The 27,023-nt window shown below is 38.9% G+C and overlaps 1 protein-coding gene across 20 annotated transcripts in view; it reads left to right on the top strand.

Annotated features, from left to right (window-relative positions):
* Window positions 1-27,023, top strand: part of DST (dystonin) — a 613,928-nt gene that overhangs the window by 409,554 nt on the left and 177,351 nt on the right. For 19 of the 20 annotated variants that reach the window (XM_056565774.1, XM_056565763.1, XM_056565758.1 and 16 more), the window contains 8 exons: window positions 10,466-10,618; window positions 13,983-14,216; window positions 16,863-17,141; window positions 18,354-18,896; window positions 19,343-19,519; window positions 20,800-20,923; window positions 23,490-23,698; window positions 26,485-26,802. In XM_056565774.1, coding sequence (XP_056421749.1) covers window positions 10,466-10,618; window positions 13,983-14,216; window positions 16,863-17,141; window positions 18,354-18,896; window positions 19,343-19,519; window positions 20,800-20,923; window positions 23,490-23,698; window positions 26,485-26,802 — 2,037 coding nt within the window. Of the gene's footprint in view, window positions 1-558; window positions 700-3,170; window positions 3,378-7,291; window positions 7,436-8,453; window positions 8,688-10,465; window positions 10,619-13,982; window positions 14,217-16,862; window positions 17,142-18,353; window positions 18,897-19,342; window positions 19,520-20,799; window positions 20,924-23,489; window positions 23,699-26,484; window positions 26,803-27,023 lie in introns of all 20 variants that reach the window. The other variant, XM_056565772.1, reaches the window with a different exon arrangement.

The following is a 27,023-nucleotide window of genomic DNA, read 5'->3' as shown; positions in this document are numbered from 1 at the left end:
ATGTGAACCCAGCCTAACAAAGGGAAGTCAAAAGCCAAGACAAAAGTCACAAAACCAGAATAAACAGAGATAGCTAGGTAAGTTACTAAGAACTATCACAAGCAGAGAATCACTGAAAAGGGCCTCCTTATATATGCCTGTTATATATGCCTGAGCTGCAACCAGGAGGACCCTAATTAGCTCAACAAGTTAAACCACACACAGGAGCACAAAGGCGTTGTCCCAGCAACCAAAACAACAACAGGGCTAGAAATCATTAACCCTATGGGTTCTGGCAGAACCATTCCTTACAATCACCCTATGGATATGTTCACACAATCACAGATCAATATAAAAAAATAACTGAAATCCACAGGATCTTGCTCAAAATTTAGATTGGCACTGTAACGACAAGTAAAATATTTTTTTCTAAAGGGCTAGATATAGAAAAGAACTTTAGAGTTACTGTAATGTAACTTGAATATCTGCAGGTGAAGAAAAATTTACTAAGGAACATAATTTTTGCCAATTTTTGCTTGAACAAATTTTTTTTAATTTATCAATTTTTTTTCATTTTAGATAACTTTGACTTTAAATCAGCATTGTCGAACATTATGTGATCATCTAAAGGTTGTTCAAGATCAGAAGCTCCATTTGGATAATCTACCTGCCCTCGGTGATAACTTGGAAACTTTAAAAATTCAGCTTGAGCAGCTTGAGGTCAGTGTTGTTAATTTCTACATATTTTTCATCTTTTTTCCTATGAATTTTTTGGGTTTACTGTAGAGGAGTTAAATTGTGATTGTTCAACTATAGCTTCAGGATTACCCCTTAATGGAAAAGAAGATCCCAACAAAATCTCCAGAATATGTTAAACTTAAAGGTGATGTCCGGTGCTCACTTTTCTTATTGTATCCGTTCCGGGCCGCAAAAAAAAAAGAAAATAAGCTTTCTCTTGCCTGCCTACGCTCCCCCGGGGCTCCGGTACAGGCGTTCGGTCCCCGGGCTGTATTCTTCTTACTTCCTGTTAGCCCGGCACGTCACACGGAGCTTCAGCCTATCACTGGCCGAGGCGGGACATCGCTGCGGCCGGTGATAGGTTGAAGCTCCGTGTGACGTGCCGGGCTAACAGGAAGGAAGAAGAATACAGCCCGGGGACCGAACACCTGTACCGGAGCTCCGGGGGAGCCTAGGCAGTTAAGAGAATTTATTTTTTTTTTTTTTCCAGCCCGGAACGGATAAAATAAAAAAAAAAGAAAAGTGAGCACCGGACATCTCCTTTAACCCCTTAACGACGCAGGACGTATATTTACGTCCTGCGCCGGCTCCCGCGATATGAAGCGGGATCGCGCCGCGATCCCGCATCATATCGCGTGGGTCCCGGCGCTAATCAACGGCCGGGACCCGCGGCTAATACCACACATCGCCGATCGCGGCGATGTGCGGTATTAACCCTTTAGAAGCGGCGGTCAAAGCTGACCGCCGCTTCTAAAGTGAAACTGAAAGTATCCCGGCTGCTCAGACGGGCTGTTCGGGACCGCCGCGGTGAAATCGCGGCGTCCCGAACAGCTGATCGGACACCGGGAGGGCTCTTACCTGCCTCCTCGGTGTCCGATCGACGAATGACTGCTCCGTGCCTGAGATCCAGGCAGGAGCAGTCAAGCGCCGATAATGCTGATCACAGGCGTGTTAATGCACGCCAGTGATCAGCATAGGAGATCAGTGTGTGCAGTGTTATAGGTCCCTATGGGACCTATAACACTGCAAAAAAAAAGTTAAAAAAAAGTGTTAATAAAGGTCATTTAACCCCTTCTCTAATAAAAGTTTGAATCACCCCCCTTTTCCCATAAATAAAATAAAACAGTGTAAAAAAAAATAAAAATAAACATATGTGGTATCGCCGCGTGCGTAAATGTCCGAACTATAAAAATATATCATTAATTAAGCCGTACGGTTAATGGCGTACGCGCAAAAAAATTCCAAAGTCCAAAAAAGCGTATTTTGGTAACTTTTTATAACATTAAAAAATGAATAAAAAGTGATCAAAAAGTCCAATCAAAACAAATATCATACCGATAAAAACTTCAGATCACGGCGCAAAAAATGAGTCCTCATACCGCCCCGTACGTGGAAAAATAAAAAAGTTATAGGGGTCAGAAGATGACATTTTTAAACGTAAAAATTTTCCTGCATGTAGTTATGATTTTTTCCAGAAGTGCGACAAAATCAAACCTATATAAGTAGGGTATCATTTTAACCGTATGGACCTACAGAATAATGATAAGGTGTAATTTTTACCGAAATATGCACTGCGTAGAAGCGGAAGCCCCCAAAAGTTACAAAATGGCGTTTTTTTTTCGATTTTGTCGCACAATGATTTTTTTTTCCGTTTCGCCGTGCATTTTTGGGTAAAATGACTAATGTCACTGCAAAGTAGAATTGGCGACGCAAAAAATAAGCCATAATATGGATTTTTAGGTGGAAAATTGAAAGGGTTATGATTTTTAAAAGGTAAGGAGGAAAAAACGAAAGTGCAAAAACGGAAAAACCCTGAGTCCTTAAGGGGTTAAAGTGTACCTCAAATTTCACACAATTTCTCATAGATTTTAACTGCATCAGTATACAGTGTACACAATTTACCAAGGAAAATAAGCAGAAACAAAGGGACAAAGTGCTCATGTGAGCACTTCTGTCCCTTTGTTCTAGTGATCGGTGGCGGTCTTAGCAATTGGAACCCCTCTGATCACAAATTCTCACATGTCTATGACATGTAAGAAGTTGTATGATAGTTTAGGTACAGTTTAAGATGTTATTGTGTTATTAAAAATTAATCATCCTTTAAGCATCCTTGTAGTGATGAATTGTTGAAGAACAGTCTGTCTACTCTAGAGGGCAAACCATATTACTGTATTAAGTCTCGTCTACCTACCAGTATGGGACTTCCTTCTGGAGGAGAGCTAATTCACATACCCTTTTTTTCCCCATGTACATTTGCCTGGCTTATAACAATCCCTTCACCAAGTGGCAGTGTCCACTCAAAGTAAAAAATCGCTCTTGTAGCAATTTATAGTGCTAAAATCTAGAGTGAAATCTTTGGATGTTGTGCTCATTTTTATTCCACAAGAACTTGAAACAATTTCTGTCTTAAAGATTACATTTTTAATAAATGTTTTTTTTTTCTTTTCTTTCAGTCCTTTGAATCAAGGTTGGGTGCGTTTTCTGTTAAACTGAAAAAAGATGTACAGTGTGCAGAGCAATTCTTAACCTCTGTTCCTGGTGACCTTCCAGGAGAGCATCTCAAGGAGTTAAGTGAGACCTTGATGAAAACCTTTGCTGCTGTTTGTGAAATGTCTCCAGATCGTGCTCAACAGATTGCAATTGCGGTTGATGCTGGGATGGTAAGAATAATGTGGCTATTTCTGAACTGGTGTGTCAGAATAGTTTTTTCTTTATTGAATCTTTATATGGCTATTATTTTCTCTGTTGCTTTAGGTTGTTGGTAAATAGTTAAAAGGGTACACCGGTGGGAAACTAAAAAAAAAAAATCTACTGGTGCCAGAAAGGTAAACAGATTTGTAAATTACTTTTATTAAAAAATCTTAATCCTTCCAGTACTTATTAATGGCTGTATACTACAGAGGAAATTATTTTCTTTTCGGATTTCTTTTCTGTCATGACCACAGTGTTCTCTGCTGACACCTCTGTCCATGTCAGGAGCTGTCCAGAGCAGGAGAAAATCCCCATAGAAAACATATGCTGTTCTGGACAGTACCTAAAATGGACAGAGGTGTCAGCAGAGAGCAATGTGGTTGTGACAGAAAAGAAATCCAAAAAGAAAAGAGTTTCCTCTGTAGTATACAGCCACTAATAAGTACTGGAAGGATTAAGAATTTTTAATAGAAGTAAATTACAAATCTGTTTAACTTTCTGTCACCAGTTGATTTAAAAAAAATAAATAAAAAAATAAAGTTTTCCACCGGAGTACCCCTTTAAAGGGAGAAGATTGATGGCAGAAAAAAAACATGTGGTCCATCTAGTCTGCCCTTTTTTTTTAATTTATCCTAGGATAGATGAATTTTTAAGTTAGACATGTTTAGGCTGTGTTCAAACAATACATTTTTAGCTAAAAATTTTTGTGTAAAGTCACAGCAGAAATCTGAGGTATAGTTTATGATTTCTGCTGAAAACCTTTTTTCTTTTAAATCAACTGGTGGCAGAAAGTTAAACATATTTGTAAATTACCTCTATTAAAAAATCTTAATCCTTCCAGTACTTATTAGCTGCTGAATGCTACAGAGGAAATTCCTTTCTTTTTGGAACACTGATGACATCACGAGCACAGTGCTCTCTGCTGACATCTCTGTCCATTTTAGCAACCATGCATAGCAGATGTATAGCAGATGTATAGCAGATGTATGCTAAGGGCAGCATGGTGGTTCAGTGGTTAGCACTGCTGCCTTGCAGCGCTGGGGACTTGGGTTCAAATCCCACTAAGGACAACAATAAATAAAGTGTTATTATTATTATAATAACGTCCACAGAGAGAACTGTGCTCGTGATGTCATCAGAGAGCATTCCAAAAAGAAAAGAATTTCCTCTGTAGTATTCAGCAGCTAATAAGTACAGGAAGTATTAAGATTTTTTAATAGAAGTAATTTACAAATATGTTTAACTTTCTGCCACCAGTTGATTTAAAAGAAAAAAGGTTTTCACCGGAGTACCCCTTTAATATGTCAAGGACTTTGCAATGGTCTTGGGTGTAAGATTAAAGACAATGGGACTCAGCTTTCACTCTGATTTTAAATTTAATTAGGGATAGATTCAGCGTGAAAATCCACACAGAGTTTAACCAGTGTAAACATAACCTTATAAAGTAAGTCTGTATAAAGATTTGACCCTGAATCTGTACATACCTCTCATTAGTTAATTGGCCCCATCCAGCAGCAAAATGACAAAGTACAATTGAAATCAAAGTTTAAAAATAGATATGCAGGTTATACTTTGGAGCTCACTGGGCATTCCCCTCAAAAATAAGTCACCCCCCTCTGTGCACTGGTCACCTTCTCTACCCCCATGATTGACATCCACAAGGTTGTACTGTAAACTAGCTGCCGAAGGGAACGGCTCCAAAGCCTAATTTACGTATCTATTTATAAACTTTGATATCTCATTGCTGGAGGAGTCAGTTAACTAATGAGAGGTATGTACAGGTTTAGGGTCAAAAGCCCTATTATGCCATTTACTCAATTTATACCCTAAAAGCCTTCTGATAGGTCTGCTTTAACCCCCTTAAAACATTGCGGGTATTGACCTTGAAGACGCAGCCAATTTTCATTTTTGGGTTTTTAGTTTTTCCTCCTCGCCTTTTAAGAGTCAAACTCTTTTATTTTTCCATCCAAAGATGTTTGTTTGTTTTTTTGTGCGACCAATTGTACTTTGTAATGTACTTTTACTTAAATGTACAACAAAACAATAAAAATATTTTTTGTTGAAATAAAAAAAAGAACTCACAATTTTGCAACTTTGGAGAGTTTTTTTTTTTATATGCTGTACACATTATGATAAAACTAACATATAGGGGGAGATTTATCAATCAGCCTGAAACCCTAATTGTCTTTTTTTTTTCCACAGCAACCAATCACAGCTCAGCTTTCATATCTTAACTAGCTGTGAATGGTTGTTATGGGAAAAACCAGACAGTTAGGGTTTTAGGCTGATTGATAAATATAGGCCATTATCTTTATTCTTTGGGTCAATATGATTGAAACGATGCCCATGTTTACATAGCTTTTCTATTATTGTACTTCATGTTAACAAAAAGCTTTTTTGACAAAAGTTGTATTCTTTAAATTGCCTTAATACAACTTTTTCTATTTATATTTCCATATATGGGGCTGTATGACATCTTATTTTTTTGCACCATGATCTGTAGTTTTTATCAGTACCATTTTTGTTTAGGTAGTACTTTTCGATCTCTTAGTTTTTTTTTCTTATATTGGTGTGTTCACACAGTGTAAAACATTTGCGACAGGCGCTAGGACCGCTTAGAAATCCGCAGAAAGAATAGACATGTCTTTTCCTTCTGCGGACGCCAAAATGGGGATTTCCACCATGTGAACAGTGTGGCAGAATCCCATTGAAATAAATGGAACTCTGCTGCAGTGGAATGTCCGTGCGAAATATTTCGGTGGAATTGCGCACAGACATTCCCCTGTGTGAACATACCCATAATATATGAGCATAAGTTAACAATCTTAAAAACATTTTTTTACTATTTCTTTCACATATATTAGGTCTGCATAGGGGACATTTAATAGCAACCTTTCAATTGCTTATACTGTTCCATGCTGTGCAATGGCATAGCACTGATCTGTACTATCAGTCTGCTTGACAGTGGACTATGTTGAGTTTCCGACCACATCTGTTGGCAGTTTGTTACCAGCATCTACTACTAATTTAGTAAAATAATATTTTTTAACTTTTCTTCTGATCTTACCCTTTACTGATCCTCTAACAGGAAATGAATTGAATAAGGAAGAAGCAAGTAGCTACAGGATATGCCCCCTTCTGAAAATAAAAGTAGCTATTCAGATGGTCATCAACAGCATTATCTCTATCATTATAGTTATTTTCCCCATTTCTACTTTTCAGTTTATCTTCTGCCACTAATATACTCGACCACTATGTCTACAGCTTTGTATAATTCTCATTAGATTACATTTTTAGGCTAGGTTCATACCTTTTTGTACTATATATTTTATGTATAAGTAAGGATTTGTTTACACATAGTATTTTACTCAGTATTTTTATCTGAAACCTAGATATTTGCACCTTTTTCTGTATGGGTTCAACTTCTGGTTTTAGTTACAAATACTGGCCAAAATACTGTGTATTAACTGTGTGTTGGCATTCAGACCCTTAACCTGGTTTGCATTCCTGTAACCTTAGGCTGGGTTCACCCATTGTATTTTATCAGTATTTTTAGGCAAAACCAGAAGTGGGTTTAAAACACAGAAAAAGCTGCAAATCTTCCCAATATAGTTCTTCTCTTTGTCACTTGGCTAAAAGACTGACTAAAATACTGACCAATATTCTGTGTCTGAACATAGTCTGGGTTTTCGTTGTTTTTTTCCCAAACACACCCCAAAAACATGTGCGATAGACGTTTTTTTCTATGAAATCTTAGCGTTTCTCTCCTATAGAAGTCCATTCCATTAGAATTGTTTTTAAGCAATGATGTTTATTACAAATGCTAGTTTTTAGGTTGTATTGCAGTAAGTAATTGTTCTGGGTTTTTCCGTTTTTATTTTAGGGTGCATTAGCAGAAACTCATCAGGGCTTACTAAACCGACTACAAGCCTTGGCAGATTGGATAACCTCTTGTAATGAAACATTGGACTTTTCACTGAGTAGTGATGATATAGATGTTGTAAATCAAAAGATACATTCTTTAAAGGTATTTTTATTCACTTGTTCTTATTTATTTTTGTGGGTAACACAGAAATATATCTCAGATGTGTTTTCTTACATTACCCCCTGTCCTTTATGGGCAATGGAGGTTTTACATCTGAAAAAAATACCCTGTTCTGACTCATTTTATTTTATATGCCTATTTAGCTGCATCGATTATACTTTTTATAAAAAAAATTCTGGGATCTCATGTGACCAATAAAATGCAATTCTGTTGTTTGATATTTTTTTAATTTACGCAATTCACCCCATGGGATCAGGAATGTCATATTTAAATAGTAAAGACAACTTTGCACGCGGTGATGCAAAATATATTTATGTTTTGTTTTGTTTTTTGAAAATGAGAAAAGGGAGGGATTTAAATGTTTGTTATATGAAGGGTTTATTTATGTATATATATTTTTATATTTTTAGTCTCCCCTTGGACTTGTTTGAGCAGTCATTTTAATTACTATTACAGATCAGTCCAGTATATATATATATGTGTGTATTGCATTGATCCACTACATCTGTGCTCTGTTGGTAGAGTCTGTCATAGGCTACTATGACCACCAATGATGCTTTGAACGGTCGTTTAAATGCTGCTATTTTGACAGCAGCACCTTTATTGTTAATAGCTGGCAGTGGAGATTGCTCCATGCCGGCTATTAGTGGCAGCACGAGGAGCATGTATAAAGTGAGATCAAGTAAGGAGCTTGCTCCATACACCTTTAATGGCCCTATAATGAAAATAAATGGAGTTTTCCAGGAAAGCTTTGTGAGCTTTGCAGAAATCATTGTCCACAGAGGGAGAGATTGTGAATGGCCTGATCCCACCCTATCTATATATGATGCATTTAGTTAGAGGCCTTTATATAAAATTATATGTATTTTGTCAGATTTGTTTCTGTTTATGCAAATTTTGCTTAATTCTATTATATATATATATATATATATATATATATATATATATATATAATGTTTATGTTTATAAGCATGTCTTATATTTATGGTTTCACACACAGAATCTCAGCAGTGATGTTTCAGAGCAGAAGGTAGAGCTAGATACCACAGCGTTTGATGTCCAGTTCTTTATATCAGAACATGCCCAGGATCTTTCACCAAATCAAAGCAAACAGCTGTTACGATCACTGAATGCTACACAGAAGAGCTTTCAAAATGCTCAAAAAAGGATCACATCACATATAGAGTCTCTAACAAGTCACCTGCTGGCGGCACAAGATTTGAATGAGCAGAAGGTTTGGCTTTTGGTGCATGCTGTGCTTGCTCTAAGTTTGAAATTTTTGTATCCGAGCCTTGTTTTTGTTTCTGTACCGAAACATTACTTTTGTTATTTTAAATGAATAAAGACATATTTGCTTACATACTATACTTGAAAACCCAGAGAAAAAGTACAAATAGATGTTTTCTTCTATGCTCATGGGGGTTGATGATTTTGTGTTGATGGTTTACATAGTTTACTTGCTATTAATACACAGTTGTAATGTTTTTTTTATGTCTGTAGCTTTTTGTTTTTAGCAGTCAGGGTATGTACTACATAATCTATACGATTTGAGTGACCTTGTTGTTTAGGACTTTTTGATTTAATGGTTGATTTTTAAACAAATAAATACAGAGGATGGAACGTGTAAGGCTGGGTTCACATATATCAGTCGTCCGGCACAGTTTCCCTCCGGCGTGCACCGCAGGGAAACTGATGCTAGAACTGATCCTATTCATTTGAATGGGACAGTTCACAATCATCCAGCGTCTCAATTTTGACGCAAGATGGTTGGACATGCCGGAGGGCACCGGACAGGGGAACGCAGCTTGCTGCATTCCCCTGTCCGTTGCCCAGAAACAATAGACGCCGCATGCTATACAACTGATGACAAGTTGCCATCAGTTTTGGCATCAGTTGCGTCGAGATTTAGGCTGAGTTCACCTATGCCGGACATATGTGAACCCAGCCTAACAATGCCTTTTGTTTTGGCCAGGCAACTTGTTTGAAGGGGGAAAAAAAGTATTTGATATACAGTTATCACTATTGCAAGTGCCCAAGAGAGTTCTGCCCACTGGCCTTTATTGAGACTTCCTCTGGACCTTATTCTCAGAGATAATTGACAGCTCTAACGGCCTCCTGATTGAAGTTTAGAGTTGTCACTCAGAGTTGAGAAGGGGCCATTTGAGTTCTCAATAGAGAGAACTTTAGGCATGTAATGTGAAGAACCTACCTTCTGTTGCCAGGACATCAAAGAGCATTGCATGACCAAAACATAAGGTATGACTGTATTCCCTTCCTCAATCTTTGTATTTAACTGACAGCAATTTTGGTGGCGCTTTCTAAAGAGATTTCTTTTTGAAAGAGACGAGGGGTTATTAACATTTCAAGCTGAGCCAATAGAACATCTTTTGCATCCTGTTTAAAGGGGTACTCCGCAGTTTAGCGTTTGGAACAAACTGTTCCAAACTCTGGAGCCGGCGCAAGGAGCTCATGACGTCATAGCCCTGCCCTCTCATGACGTCACACCCCGCCCCCTCAATGCAAGTCTATGGGAGGGGGAACGCCCCCTCCCATAGACTTGCATTGAGGGGGTGGGGTGTGATGTCATGAGGGGGCGGGACTATGATGTCACAGGCTCCTGGCTCCAGCATTCGGAACAGTTTGTTCAAAACGCTGAGCAGCAGAGTACCCCTTTAAATGTACATCTTGCTTTAGCAACCATATTTCAATACTAACATCTGTTTGATATGTCTTTTTCTGCGTCATCATTAACACAGGTTCCAGGATGAAAAGACACTGGGATAAACAACGCAGTTGAACATCTCCTTTATCTTGTGCATGGTCAGGCTTTGATATCTCTCTTGCACTGTTTTAAATTCTTTAAGATGAAAAAAAATGTTTCCTCTTCTACACTTCAGTCACCTTGCTCAAGCCATAATCCACTGTGGTCATGTTTACAGCACACTGTGATTTGTGACTTTCCTCGGCTGCTTTTGTACATGGGTTTCAATTGCGTATTTTTCGTTCCTACAGGATGCGGAAGTACAACTACAAGAGCACAGAGATAAGCTGCAGGAAATCTGTGACCTGATCACTCAGACAGAGAACAAGCTTATTGGACAACAAGACATGCTGACCGCTCGTGACAACCCTGCAGATCTACAGCACTGTCAGGCTGAATATGAGGTATTGTATTGTATTGTACATATTCACTGTATCTGAAAAGAGACATTATATTATTTATTTTCCAAAGAGGACATTTAATATTTAATTTTGGTCCAGGGTTTTGCTCAGTATTTTTAACCAAAACCACAAATGGAACCTACGCAATGAAAAACTATTATTGAAAAATGTGCCTTATTTCTATTTCGGCTCCATTCCTTTTTTTTTGGTTAAAAATACTGAGCAAAAAACTATATGTGAACATAGCTTAAAGGGGTACTCCGGTGAAAATCTATTTTGTTCTAATCAACTGGTGGCAGAAAGTTAAACAGATTTTTAAATTACTTCTATTAAAAAATCTTAATGCTTCCAATACTTATCAGCTGCTGTATACTACAGAGGAAATTGTATAGTTTTTTTCTTTCTGACCACAGTGCTTTTTGCTAAAACCTCTGTTCTTTTTCAGGAACTGTCCAGAGCAGGAGAGGTTTGCTATGGGGATTTGCTCCTACTCTGGACAGTTCATCATACGGACAGAGGTGTCAGCAGAGAGCACTGTGGACAGACAGAAAATAACTATACAACTTCTTCTGTAGCACACAGCAGCTGATAAGTACAGGAAGGATTAAGATTTTTAAATAAACGTAATTAACAAATCTGTTTAACTTTTTGGCACTTTTTTGGATTTAGAAAAAAAAATTTCCACTGGAGTACCCCTTTAAGGATTTTTTTTATGATGTCCTATTGTTATAATTGGTATTGTAATGTTTCCATTGTATGCTTTGCACCTTATAATGCCACCATATCCATTGTAAGGCCCATTTCTAATCATCTACTTTGTCAATGATTAATAAAGATTTACATTTATTTTATTCATTACTAGCTGAGTACCCGGCGTTGCCCGGTTTTTCCTTCCTAATCCTTTTTGGGGAGGAAAATAAACAAAGGAGGAAGCTTTTGACTTCATATGCAGTCCTCATATATTGTTGTCATATCCCAACCCCACATCCCGACCGACCTCTTATCCCGACCTCCTATCTCGACCTCCTGTCCCGACCTCCTATACCGTCCTCCTATCTCGACCTCCTATCCCGACCTCCTATCCCGTCCTCCTATCCCATCCTCCTATCCCGTCCTGCTATCCCGTCCTCGACCTCCTATCCAGTCCTCATATCTCGACCTCCTATCTCAACCTCCTATCCCGTCCTCCTATCTCAACCTCCTATCCAGACCTCCTATCCCGTCCTCATATCCCGTCCTCCTATCTTGTCCTCCTATCCCGACCTCCTATCCCGACATCCTATCCCGACCTCCTATCCCGACCTTATATCTCGTCCTCATATCCCGTCCTCCTATCCCGACCTCCCATCCCGCCCTCATATCCTTACTGGTAATATGTGTACCAGGTAATGAAATATCTCCAGCCTAACAGAAATTATATGGGAACATACATTTCACATTGATTTGCATGGGACTTTAAAAAAAAAAAACCTGACCCTCACAAATGGAGGTAGTTAAGGGTTAAATTAACTATCCTATACTTTAAGTGGACATATAAGTAACATGTGACCAAGTATTATGGAAATATCTCCAGCCGTTTGGAAGTTATGCAGTAACATATATTTCCCATTGACTTGCATGGGACATTAATCATAAGCCCCGTCCCTGGCAAATAGGGGTGAGTAAGGGTTAAATCACCTATCCTATGTTTGTTGTTGACATATAAGTAACATGTGTGCCAAGTTTCATGTTAATATCTTTAGCCGTTTGAAAGTTTTTATGGAACATACACACATACATACACACACACGTTGAGTTTTATATATATAGATTGTGGTGAAAATGAGTCATATATTTTGTAGGTCTGAGCTTAGCCAGTTGGTTAAAGTTATTTCAATACACCTTAAATCATTAATGGGTATGGTCATAATAATTTACAGTGGTTTTGGTCAGGCAGCTGTGATGAGGTTGCAATGTATTATCTTTATTATGACTTTTATTATTAAAGGGGTATTCCAGGCCAAAACTTTTTTCATATATATCAAGTTAAACAGATTTGTAAATTACTTCTATTAAAAAATCTTAATCCTTCCAATAGTTATTAGCTTCTGAAGTTGAGTTGTTTTCTGTCTAAACACGTCCCGGGAGCTGTGCAGTTCCTATGGGGATATTCTCCCATCATGCACAGCTCCTGGGACGTGACATCATCATTGAGCAGTTAGACAGAAAACTTCAGAAGCTAATAACTATTGGAAGGATTAAGATTTTTTAATAGAAGTAATTTACAAATCTGTTTAACTTTCCGGAGCCAGTTGATATATATATATACATATATATATATATATATATATATATATATATATATATATATATATAAAAGGTTTTGCCTGGAATACCCCTTTAATTCAACCTTGTTCTACAGAGCCAAGTTTAAAGATATTTAAAGGTTTAAAGGGGTACTCCACTCAAAAACATTTTTTTTAAACAATTGGTGCCAGAACATTAAACAGATTTGTAAAGTACTTCTATTTAAAAATCTTAACCCTTCCAGTACTTATCAGCTGCTGAATGTTCCAGAGGAAGTTCTTTTCTTTTTGAATTTCCTTTCTGTCTGACCACAGTGCTCTCTGCTGACACCTCAGTACATTTTAGGAACTGTTCAAAGTAGGAGCAAATCCCCATAGCAAAACTATCCTGCTCTGGACAGTTCCTAAAATGGACAGAGGTGTCAGTAGAGAGCACTGTGGTCAGACAGAAAGGATATTCAAAAAGAAAAGAACTTCCTGTGGAGCATACAGCAGCTGATAAGTAATGGAAGGGTTAAGATTTTTAAATATAAGTAAATTACAAATCTGTTTAACTTTCTGGCACCAGTTCTTAATTTAAAAAAAAAAATTTCCATGGGAGTACCCCTTTAAGGCTACCTTGGCAAGAGAGTGTCTGTGCCTTTCCCCTCATGAGAAAAAAATCTTCTTCCATATCAATGACCATTTTGGTGCATATAGAGATTTGCTTCCATACATCATACCTATGAGCCATTAGGACACAGGCTTAGAAATTCTTATGTTATCCTGTCATTTCTTCTACTGATAATTCAGCACTACACTGTAATATTTTTATCTATATCTTAAAAACATTAGAATTGAGAGTTTCTATATAACATTTTTTTTAATGTTTTCCAGTCAGACAACATAACATTTTAATTCACCATAATGCTTTCAATTTTGTTATATTTAATTCAGTGCATCACTATCTTTATTATGGTATAGAGAAAGTGTGGGTTTGAGGGAAGTATCTGGAATACTTTACCTCTGTAAATGTGATTTTAATAATCTAGAAAATCAAACATTTAATTGCTCCAGTCCATTTATTGTTCATATACTTGTAGGAGTTACAGAAAGATATGCAGGCTGGTGCCAGTGAACTTGCAGAGATTGTGAAAAACACAGAAAAATTCCTCCAAGAGCATGGAGATAAGCTGTCACCAGAAGAAAAAGTCGTCATTGAGCAGAAACTGAAAGAGGCTAAAGCTAAGTTTGAACTACTATGTAAAAAAGCTGAACAATCCAAGAAGGAGCTTGAAAAGGCTGTCACAACAGCCATCAAAAAGGAAACAGAAAAGGTTTCTGACAATTATTTCTTATATATCTAGAACTTAACATAACATTTTAGGACTTACCGTATATACTCGAGTATAAGCCGAGTTTTTCAGCTCGATTTTTCGTGCTGAAAACAGCCCCCTCGGCTTATACTCTAGTGAACAAAAAACGCTTCTGGCTTAGCTGTGAGGGGATGGGCCAGGCCATCCATCTTCGGCCATCCATGCTGCAGGGACCGTCCGGTGGGGAGGGTTAGTCGTTCCGGGCTGTCCATCTTCATCGGGAGGCCCTCTCCTCCGCTCCGAGCCAGCCCCGAACTATTGGCGCTGCATTGACGCCACTGCGCAGGGACGTTCATGTGCAGGGACGTCACGGATGTCTGCTGTGCACAGACGTTCCTGCGCGTCGTCGTCAACGCAATGTCACTAGTCCATGGTCGGCCCGGAGCGAAGAAGAGGGCCTCCAGGTGAAGATGGAGAGCCCGGATCGACTAACCCTTCTTTCCCACTGAGAAAGCAACAACTGGGGAGGTGAGTAGCAAACAATAGGGGGGTCTGGATGATGACGAAGGGATTGACAGGCGGTGATGATGAAGCGGGGGTGATGACCAGGGTGATAATGACAGGGTGATGATAACGGGGTGATAATGTCAGGGGGATGATGATGAGGGGGGGGATGATGTATTTCCCACCCTAGGCTTATAGTTGAGTCAATAACTTTTCCTAGGTTTTTGGGGTGAAATTAGGGGCCTCGGCTTATATTCAGAATGGGTAATACTCGAGTATATACGGTAGTAAGGCTGTGTTCACACATCAGAATTTCTTTAACCTGTTAAGGACCCAGGGCGTACCTGTACACCCTGAGTCCGCTCCCGATCTATAACGCGGGGCCACGACTGGGACCCGTGGCTAAAAGCGTGCGGCATTGATCGCGCTGCCGCGCGCTATTAACCCTTTAGACGCAGCGTTCAAAGTTGAACGTCGCGTCTAAAATGAGAGTGAAACCATGCCGGTTAGCTTAGGGAGCCGCGGCATCCTGAACAGCTTAAAGGACAGCTGGAGGGTCCCTACCTGCCTCCTCGCTGTCCGATCGCCGAATGACTGCTCAGTGCCTTAGATCCAGGCATGAGCAGTCAAGCGGCAGAATCATCGATCACTGGTTTCTTATGAGAAACCAGTGATCAATGTGAAAGATCAGTGTGTGCAGTGTTATAGGTCCCTATGGGAGCTAAAACACTGCAAAAAAAAAGGTTAAAAAAAAGTGAATAAAGATCATTTAACCCCTCCCCTATTAAAAGTTTGAATCACCCCCCTTATCCCATAAAAAAAAAAAAAAAGCAGTGTAAATAAAAATAAACATATGTGGTATCGCCGCGTGTGGAAATATCCGAATTATAAAAACATATCGTTAATTAAACTGCACGGTCAATGGCGTACGCGCAAAATTCCAAAGTCCAAATTAGTGCATTTTTGGTCACTTTTTACAAGTCCTATCAATGCAAAAATACCGCTAAAAACTTCAAAAAATTTGCAAAAAATGAGCCCTCATACCGCCCCATACGCGGAAAAATAAAAAAGTTATAGGGGTCAGAAGATGACAATTTTAAACGTACAAATTTTCCTGCATGTAGTTTTGATTTTTTCCAGAAGTCCGACAAAATCAAACCTACATAAGTAGGGTATAATTTTAACCGTATGGACCTACAAAATAAAAAGAAGGTGTCAGTGTCATGCTGATGATTGATCCTCCTTTTTCCGGCATGGCGTCGGATGATACCTGTATTTCTCACCGCCAGCTTTTGATACTCTCCGTCTGTATTTATCGTGTTGAGCACTTACATTGCAATAAAAACAGTAAAAAAAAAAAAGAAGGTGTCATTTTTACCGAAAAATGTACTGTGCAGAAACGGAAGCCCCCAAAAGTTACAAAATGGCGTTTTTTTTTTTCAATTTTGTCTCACATTGATTTTGTTTTCCGTTCCGCCGTCGATTTTTGGGTAAAATGACTGACGTCATTACAAAGTAGAATTAGTGGTGCAAAAATTAAGCCATCATATGTATTTTAAGGTGAAAGATTAAAAGAGTTATGATTTTTTAAAGGTAAGGAGGAAAAAACGAAAATGCAAAAACGGAAAAACCCCGGGTCCTTAAGGGGTTAATGGGATTCCGTTGTTCCGATTCACACAACAAAATTTCCGCTGCAGGAATTCCATTCAAGTAATTGGGCAATTAATTTCTGCTGAATTTCTATGCAAAATTCCATGTAGAAAATCTGCTGTGTGAACATAGCTTAAGGATCTCAGTGTTCGTATTGCTATGATTCAATTGACATAGCTGTATAATGCACATACATGCTTATATTGTTTACCATTATTAAATATTTGGTCTAGACTTCTGCCTGGAGTGGACGCTATCTAAATCATTGTTGATAAGACAGCACAGAGGTTGCTGTCTCTTTAGACGGCAATGCAGTCTAGTGAAAGGATGGGCGGTTGTCCATTTAGTCAATGAAATCCCTCTGCAGAAATCCCACAGTATGCACAGAGCAACAGAATCCCATTGAAAACATCGTAATTCTGCTGCAGGCGGTTTTCAGCTGACTGGATTTCAGCAGTGTGGACGGGCCTTAAAGTTAAGTTGCTATTTTGCTTAAATATATTTTCTTTTTAGTCTGCTGCTGTAGAACAACTGGAAGAAAGTAAAAACAAAATAGAAAGCTTGCTGGATTGGCTTTCACGTGTGGATGAAGAAGCAGAGAATGGAAACCAAGAGAAAAAATGTCATATTAAGCAAAATGGAACACATCATAAAGAGAGTGAAATACAGTCTATACTGGATGGAGTCCAAGAGGTTAATGGTAACGTAATTGTGTGCGATGGAAAAGCAAACGTTATGAATGTCGAAGAATGTAAAGAAGAGGATTTAAAGAGTCAGTATCAGAAAGTGAAGGTACAATAAGATTATGGCTATAATTACAACTTACATGGCATAGAAACAAACAGCTAACTTGCTCTTTTGTTATTTTGGAGAGGATCGACAAGAGTGTAATTTTGTTTGGTCTAAAGAGGGCATCAAATAAAACTGCATGGCATCACCATATTATTATACAGTACTATTAATCACAGAACTCTTATGATCTTTCAAAGAAAAGGTTTTTTCTACGTAGTGGTCACACACAGCGCATCCCCAGCGTGTTTGATGCTGCAGATATGCTGCAAGCAGTTGCAGATCGACTGCAGAATAAGTTCCCTGCTGTGGCTGGCTACGAGCAGACACACAGAGCTACAGGGAACTCGCTGACACCAATATGCTGCGGATGCGCTGTGTGTGACCCTACCCTATAACTACAAATCAATTAAAAAATACATCTCTATACTCCCTTAGGCTATGCTCATACATCTTATTTTTCCATTGTGGAATCCACTGAAGGAAATTTACCCTATGCTTATATTTCTGTTACAGTAGTTTATATGCTGTGGACTTCTTCATAGTTTTGGCTACCGATTAGCCCCATTTAGTCTGACTAATCCATGTCCAGGCCACCCAATCTTCATGGATTTCTTGTAAAAGAAGGGGCATATTACTTCTTTCTTTTTCTACAGTACAGATGTCAAATCTGTGTTGAAACAATCTGCACTATGTGAACTAGTATACAAACAGCAGATACCCATTGAAAACAGTGGGGAGTTAATTCCATGCATATTCCAAAGCAGCATCTGTTTTGGAATCTGCTTGTAACAACTTCTTAGTTGTCTGCAGGATTAGCCCTTAAAAGTTAACCTCATGATATGTATAGTTGTTGTTTTTCATGCATGCAGCAAATATCAACAAGGCTGAGCCTATACTTAATGTATACATGTCGGCTGCAATGTATACATGTCGGCTGTCACGCCCCCCTCCCATAGACTTACATTGAGGGGGCACGGCATGATGTCATGATGGGGCGAGTCTATGACGTCACGAGCCCCCGGCGCCGACTCCAGCGTTCGGAACAGTTTGTTCCAAACGCTGAGCAGCGGAGTACCCCTTTAAATTCTTGTTGTGATATAACTGTTTGTCCTCTGGTTTTAAATGAAGACCCTATTTTCACTACCATTACCAGTGTACCCATTAACTGCCAATACTTGAATCATTTACACTATACGTTATTATCATCTGTAGGCTCAGCATGAGAAAATTGTGTCTCAGCATCAAGCAGTTATAATAGCAACCCAGTCAGCACAAGTACTACTTGAGAAACAAGGACGCCATCTCACACCTGAAGAGAAGGAAAGGCTCCAGAAAAATATTGAAGCTTTAAAAGCCCAGTATGAATCAGCTTTGTTTGATTCTGAGCGGAAAATGAAGGGGATCCAGACAGTACAAGAGGAGCTAGAGAAGTTTACAGCTGACTACAATGAGTTTGAGAATTGGCTTCAAGACTCGAAACAAGAACTAGAGCATTTGGAGAATGGATCTGAGGACTTTGCAGGTCTCATGGCCAAGCTTCAGAGACAAAAGAGCTTTTCTGAAGATGTGATTTCTCACAAAGGAGACTTACGTTATATCACTATATCCGGACAGAGGGTGCTGGATGCTGCAAAATCCTACAGTAAAGATGATATGGTGGAAGACAACAATAATATTAGCACCATGGAAACCTGCAAGATGGTACAAAGCAAGTTAGACACGGCTTCAGAAAACTTCAAGTCTTTACATTCAAAGGTATTTGTCTTTGGCATTTGCATTTAGTTCCTGCAGTTTGCATAAATTGTGAATTGAATGTGTGAATTAGCTGGGTGTACTAGAGAAGTACCCCTTCTACAATGTCTATCTGTTACTACTAATTTTATACAAATGAATGCCCTGTTTACATCACGATTACTGCCTCCTTGGCACAGGATTTTTGAAGCTGAAATCAGCTGCAATCGTATCTATGCACAAGCAGGCACTGACGCCATTCACTCCTATGGCCCGCATGGACCTGATCGTAATTAGCAGCCAATTAGCAGTAATTAGCAGCCAATTTCAGCTTCAAAAATGGCATCTGTGCCATGAATCATGATGTTATCGTAGCCTTAGGTAGCTTGTCCTATTCTCATTAAAGTATCTGATGACCATGATGAAGAAGTTCTACATTTAATTCTTTAATCTTTGCCTTTCTCTTTAAGTGTAATATTCTAGGAAATAACCTGAAGGATTTAGTAGACAAATATGAACACTTTAAAGAAGCATCTTGTGGACTGCTGGCTGGCCTTCAGAAATCAGAATCGGCTGTGCAGAAAAAGTTGTCTGAGCCCATTGCTGCAGACACCAGGAACCTGCAGAGACAAATAGAAGAAACAAAGGTACTTGCTCCAATTTCATGTAATTGCTTGTAGTAACCACCACACATTATGAAGTGTCCAACAAATAGCTTATTTGGTTACCGCAGGTGATGGGGTTTTCCAGCTGGTAAACAGATTGATGGTAATAGTAGGGAATTGGCTTTTGTTAGGTCATAGGGCATTTGTTAGGATAAATAACTGCACTTTCTACTTTTTTTAAAAGTCCGCCTTGCCTTTTTCTCTTGGAGCTCGCCCCTTGCTGGCTGATAAAGCATTTCAGCCATGGTTCCTACTGCCCCTTTGTATATATCTATGACTATAAACAGTGCTCTGTCCATTTTGCAGCTAGTGAGGGAAGCCATATACAAGGTGAGCAGCAGCTGCAGGGGTTACATGTAGTCAGCAAAGGGAATAGCAGTGTTTTTAATAACCAAACGCCATACATTTTAAAAGTTAATTTCATTGTGTTAAAGGGGTACTCCGGTGGAAAACTTTTTTTTTTTTTTCTTTAATCAACTGGTGCCAGAAAGTTAAACAGATTTGTAAATTACTTCTATAAAAAAAATCTTAATCCTTCCAGTACTTATTAGCTGCTGAATACTACAGAGAATCTTCTTTTATTTTTGGAACACAGTGCTCTCTGCTGACATCACAAGCACAGTGCTCTCTGCTGACATCTCTGTCCTTTTTAGGAACTGTCCAGAGCAGCATATGTTTGCTATGGGGATTTACTCCTACTCTGGACAGTTCTTAAAATGGACAGATAAGTCAGCAGAGAGCACTGTGCTCGTGATGTCAGCAGAGAGCTCTGTGTTCGAAAAAGCAAATCATTTCCTCCTACTTTAATAGAAGTAATTTACAAATCTGTTTAACTTTCTGGCACCAGTTGATTTAAAAAATAAAAAGTTTTCCACCGGAGTACCTTTTTAATATGCTACTTATGGCAAATACATCCTAGGTCATCAATTTAAAACTGGCCCAATCTAAGTGAAGATTTTGTAATTTGAGATTTTGTTCGATTTTTTTTATTTTTTAGCGCTTCATTGATTTCTAATGCAATCTTTAAAGAAGGGACAAGAATCCAATTAATTTGCTCTAGTCACACTTTCTTAGTTACTGCTTTCAAGATTCTAAGCTGTTATATTATCGCATCAGTCCCACATATCAATATAAAGACATTGCTTTACTTTTCAGATCTAAGATCCCCCTATATATGTTGTTGAGCGTCCATTAAAGAATATATTAAATTGATTCTTATTAGTGTTTTGCTACTTTATCTACAATGATTCTTTTTTGTTCAGTTGCTCTGTGAACAGGTATCAATTCATCTGGTCGGTGTAGAAAAGCTTAAGAAGGCAGCAGAAGGACTTCTTGATAATAAAGGGGGTCTATTGCTAAACAAAGATGAAATCCAAAAGCCACTTGGTATGCAACTCAGATTCATTGTTCTTCATTATTAAAGGACAAGTCTCATGATCAAAAACTTATCCCCTATACTTTTTAGATCGCAGGGGGGGGCGAGCGCTGGGGCCCCCTGCGATCTCCTGTTTGGAGCCCCGATGCGCTAGTACAAGAGCGTGTCACGACACCTACCCGAAGTGGAGGCTGTCATGCCCCCTCCATATAGCTCTATGGGAGAGCTGAAAATTGCCGAATGGCTCTCCCATAGAACTATATGAAGGGGTTGTGATGCCCTCCTGTGCTAGCGCACCAGGGCTCCATTTAAGAGATCGCAGGGGGCCCCCACAATCTAAATTTTATCCCCTATCCTTTGGTTGATCTTTTTGAAAAAGCCACCCCTGAGCTTCACCAGACTTATATATGAGAAATATTTAGCCCCTTTATAGTCTATATACTGTTTTTGGTGGTTTTCTCATATAAATTAAATATTATCCGCAGAAAGAGCATAACCGGCTGATCTAGTTTGCCTGAAATGACATAATTTTGTTTAATTTTTATCTTAGAATAGATGCAGTGGAAATGAAAAATCTACACACCCATTTCAAATGCCAGGTTCTTGTGATGTAAAAGAATTAGACAAATATAAATTATGTCAGAACTTTTTCCACCTTTAATGTGACCTATAACATGAGCAATTCAATTGCAAAACAAACTGAAATCTTTGAGTTTGCACACCCTCTTATAAATGGGAATGTGGCTGTGTTCACAATTAACCAATCACATTCAAACTCATGTTAACCCTTTTGATTTCAGGCTCACGTTTTCTTCCTCCTCACCTTCTAAGATCCATAACCTTTTTTTCTTTTTCACTGGCAATGCTGTATTATGGCTTATTTTTTTCCTAGGGCAAGTTGTCATTTTTTATCATATAATGTATTACAAAGCCAGAAAAAAAATATATGTTGGGCAAAACTGAAAAAAGAAATATATGGAATTGCACAATTTTGTAGGGCAATAATTTTTTTCAGGGATCACAAACGGCAAAACCTACATACAATCTTTCTTTAATGGGTCAGCACGATTCCAACAATACCATTGGACCAAACTTGGCTATTTTTTGTTTTATGGTTAACTAAAAATTAAAACTTGAAAGAACTCTGTTCATTGCCAACTAGTGGTCATGTTCAGAAGAGCTAATTTAAACTAAAAATAGAACATGAGCAACTTTGCAGCTTTATCATTTTAGAGGCAGTGATGAATAATGCAGCCAGAATAAACTTTATTTTTCATACAAGTACATAGAAGTGGCTTCGGACTTCTGTGTTTCATGACATCACGCCACACCCCCTCCATTCATGTTTATGGGAGGGGAAGTGATGGCTGTGACCAAAGCATGTCATGGGTCGGGAAAGCGTTAAATTGAAGTCATTACACACCTGCCATCATTTAAAGATTTAAAGTGACTGCAAAAGCCATGGTCCACAGAGCTTCTAAAGCATCAGATATCAGAAAGATATAAGTCAGGAGAAGTGTTAAAGAAAGAACTTCCAAAACATTAGATATACCATGGAACACAGTAAAGACAGTCTTCCTCAAGTGGAGAAAATATGGCACTAGAATTAGATTTTGCTCCAAAATTGTTGCAAACACGAGAAGGAAACGGATCAGGGAGGCTTCCAAGAAGCAACATTAAAGAAACTGCAGAAATTTCTGGCAAGTACTGGCTGTGTGCTACATGTTCATCAGTCTCCTATATTCTTTATATAAATGGGCTATGGAGTAGGTGGAAAGACAGAAGCATTTTCTTACAAGGAATAATATCCTGGTGAAACATGGTGGAGGCAGCATCATGCTTTGGGGTTGTTTTTCTTCAGCTGGAACCGAGGCCTTAGTCAGGAAGGAGGTGATTATGAACACTTCCAAATATTTGGCAGATTTGCCACGAAACCTTCAGGCGTCCATTAGCGAGCACTACAACAACCCAAAGCACAAATCCAAATCCACAAAAGCATTGCTTCATCAGTTGAAGATTAATGTTTTTTTATTGCCCAGCCAAAGCCCAGACATAAATCTAATTGATCATCTTTAGGGTGATCTAAAGAGCGCTGTGCGCAGGAAATGTAAACCATCAATCTGACAGATTAGGAGTGCTTTTGCAAGGAAGATCGGGCAAAAATTGCCACCTCAAGATACTAATAGACCCCTACACAAAAAGAAAGTTTGCTGTAATAAAATCAAAAGGTCCTTCAACAAAGTATAGGTGGCAAAAGTTCTACCATAATGTATCTTTGTCCTGTTCTTTAATATCACAAGACTTGTTATATCCACTGCATATGTATATCTCAGGCAGGTTTACATTCACTTTATGTGGATATACCAACCACATCTGTTGGAAGTTTATTCCAAACATCTATTTCACTATCACTTAAATTATATTTTATGACATTGATTCTGATCTTACAGAATTTTTCACATTAGACAATGTAACAATTTACAATACACATTAAACCTATCACATTAACTTATTTACTTAACAAATATCAATTTTTTCTTTGACTAATTTTACCCTCTTGTAAATGACCTGTAACAGATGACCTAGTGGGAAGATACAATAATGTATCTCAGTCTGTGAGTGACTGGAATGAAAAGCTCCAGATAACCCTGACTCGATCACTAAGTGTTCAGGATGGATTGGATGAAATGTTTGACTGGATGCAAGGCGTTGAAAAGGACTTAAAAGAGCATCAACAAGTGCCATTGAATTCTTCATCAATTCAGGAAATTATCTCGAAAAATAATGTAAGTAGATATCCAGTCTGCACATCAACTGCCAGACCTACATACGTGCAGAAATTTCTTTGTGTAAATAAATATTAAAATGCTACAATGGAAAATATATACTAAGGGGTTTTTTTTTTTGTGCAGAAACAATATTGCTTTTGATTTCTATTTTAAACATATTTGATCTTGTACAAAGTTTGTCCAATCCATTGCTCACCAATAGTTTGTAAAGTTTATACAGTAGTGTGACTACCAAAAAGTTAATGTGTTAAAGTGTCCATAAAGTTTGAATCATTTTAAAGGGGTACTCCAGTGAAAAACTTATTTTTTTAAATCAACTGGTGCCAGAAAGTTAAACAGATTTGTAAATTACTTCTATTAAAAAATCTTAATCCTTCCTGTACTTATTAGCTGCTGAATATTACAGCGGAAATTCTTTTCGTTTTGAAACACAGAGCTGTCTGCTGACATCATGAGCACAGTGCTCTCTGCTGACATCTCTGTCCATTTTAGGAACTGTCCATAACAGCATATGTTTTCTATGGTTATTTCCTTTTACTCTGGACAGTTCCTAAAAAGGACAGAGATGTCAGCAGAGAGCACTGTGCTCATGATGTCAGCAGACAGCTCTGTGTTTCAAAACGAAAAGAATTTCTGCTGTAGTATTCAGCAGCTAATAAGTACAGGAAGGATTAAGATTTTTTAATAGAAGTAATTTACAAATCTGTTTAACTTTCTGGTACCAGTTGATTTAAAAAAAAAAAAAAGTTTTTCGCCGGAGTACCCCTTTAAAATATACAGTAGTAAAGCTGTACTATATTGGAAATGAATGTTGTGTTTTCAAGTTAACCAATGGTGTAAAGGCTATGGACGTCTTTAAATGCATTTTCTTTATTACTGCTTTGTGCTTATTGTGGTAAGAAGAAAAATTTTTCCATAGGTCTTAAAAATGTTGCTGAGCTTTTCCTCAGCTACATGCATGTTGTCACATATAGTGCATGCTGCTCTGTCTCATTCAGAGTGAAGTCGATCTAAAGTGCTGCCTGATGGGTCATTTTTCAACACCTGTTTCCTCTCCTGTACAATTGAGCTTTGATCTGACTATAAATCAGCTTAGCAGATCATTCAGGAGAGGAAACAGAAGGGCTGGAGACCAGGCCACCAGAAAGCTCATCTGGCATATTTCACAGCATTTTTGCTTACATTCAGAGTTAGATTATTCTTCAAAGCATAACACTAGCCAATGCTTTTCTATGTATGTGTACTGTAAATACACTGCTCAAAAAAATAAAGGGAACACTTAAAGAAGACAATGTAACTCCAAGTCAATCCCACTTCTGTGAAATCACACTGTCCATTCAGAAAGCAACACTGATTGACAATCAATTTCACATGCTGTTGTGCAAATGGAACAGACAACAGGTGGAAATTATAGGCAATAAAGGAGTGGTTCTGCAGGTGGTGAGCACAGACCACTTCTCAGTTCCTGTACTTCCTGGCTCATGTTTTGGTCACTTTTGAATACTGGCGATGCTTTAACTCTAGTGGTTGCATGAGACCGAGTCTACAACCCACACAAGTGGCTCAGCTCATCCAGAATGGCATATCAATGCGAGCTGTGGCAAGAAGGTTTGCTGTGTCCAGAGCATGAGGCGCTATCAGGAGACAAGCCAGTACATCCGTAGACGTGGAGGAGGCCATAGGAGGGCAACAACCCAGGAGCAGGACCAATACCTCTACCTTTGCGCAAGGATCAGGTGTAGCACTGCCAGAGCCCTGCAAAATTACCTCCAGCAGGCCACAAATGTGCATGTGTCCACTAAAAAGATCAGAAACAGACTCCATGAGGGTGGTATGAAGGTTCGACATCCACAGGTGGGGGTTGTGCTTACAGCCCAGCACCATACAGGACGTTTGGCAGAGAACACCAAGATTGGCAAATTCGCCACTGGCGCCCTGTGCTCTTCACAGATTAAAGCAGGTTCACACTGAGCACATGTGACAGACATGACAGAGTCTGGAGACGCCGTGGAGAACATTCTGCTTCCTGCAACATCCTCCAGCATGACTGGTTTGGCAGTGGGTCAGTAATAGTGTGGGGTGGCTCACAGCCCTCCATGTGCTAGCCAGAGGTAGCCTGACTGCCATTAGGTACCGAGATGAGATCCTCAGACCCCTTGTGAGACCATCTGCTAATGCGGTTGGCCCTGGGTTCCTCCTAATGCAAGACAATGCTAGACCTCGTGGCTGGAGTGTGTCAGCAGTTCCTGCAAGAGGAAGACATTGATGCTATGGACTGGCCCGCCTGTTACCCAGACCTGAATCTGATTGAGCACATCTGGGACATCACCAATGCCACGTTGCACCACAGACTGTCCAGGAGTTGGTGGATGCTTTAGTCATGGTCTGGGAGGACATCCCTCAGAAGACCATCCGCCACCTCATCAGGAGCATGCCCAGGCGTTGTAGGGAGGTCATACAGGCACATGGAGGCCACACACACTACTGAGCCTCATTTTGACTTGTTTTAAGGACATTACATCAAAGTTGGATCAGCCTGTAGTGTGGTTTTTCACTTTGATTTTGAGTGTGACTCCATATCCAGACCTCCATGGGTTGATAAATTTGATTTCCATTGATGTAAAGACGAAAAAATTTAATATGATTAGTTCATTCATTCAGATCAAGGATGTGTTTTCTTAGTGTTCTCTTTATTATTTTGAGCAGGTTGTGAACATGATTGTTATCTCATCATAAGGTTTAGCTTGTGCTTCAAATTTCCTTTTTCTGATTCCTTTTGCAAGATGCTTGAGCAAGATATTTCAAGTCGCCAGAGCAGCATCAGTACAATGAATGAAAAGCTGAAGAAATTCATGGAGACTGCAGATTCATCCGCTGCATCTTCTCTGCAAGGAAAGATGAATGACCTATCCGAGCGCTTCTCCAAAGCTACTGATCAAACCAGAACGCGCACTGAGAAGATGGAAGATTTGAAGACTAAAGTTGAACAGTTTGAGGATCTCTCTGGCAAAGTACAGTCCTTTTTGGATAAAAAACTAAAAGCACTGACAGAGGCAGATGGCCCTGGAAAAGATGTGACCGAGCTATCTCAGTTTATGCAGGTACAGAACCTCATTCATATAAACCTCTGTGAACAGTTAATATGCTTTAAGTTGTATGCCATTGACTGTCTTTGGGCATGTGTCATAGAGGTTCCATGCACATGACTTAGGCTGTAAATAGACTAGCTCCTGAAAGTGTTACTATCATTTCAAAAATATTTAAATATCATGGAGACATGTCAAAAATGTTAATTGGGTGGGATCCATGAGCTGAGACTAGA

This window comes from Hyla sarda, chromosome 3 (genome assembly GCF_029499605.1).
Source record: "Hyla sarda isolate aHylSar1 chromosome 3, aHylSar1.hap1, whole genome shotgun sequence".
NCBI lineage: Eukaryota > Metazoa > Chordata > Amphibia > Anura > Hylidae > Hyla > Hyla sarda.
Note: the sequence above shows the minus strand (reverse complement) of the source record. Positions and strands in the feature narration are given on the sequence as shown.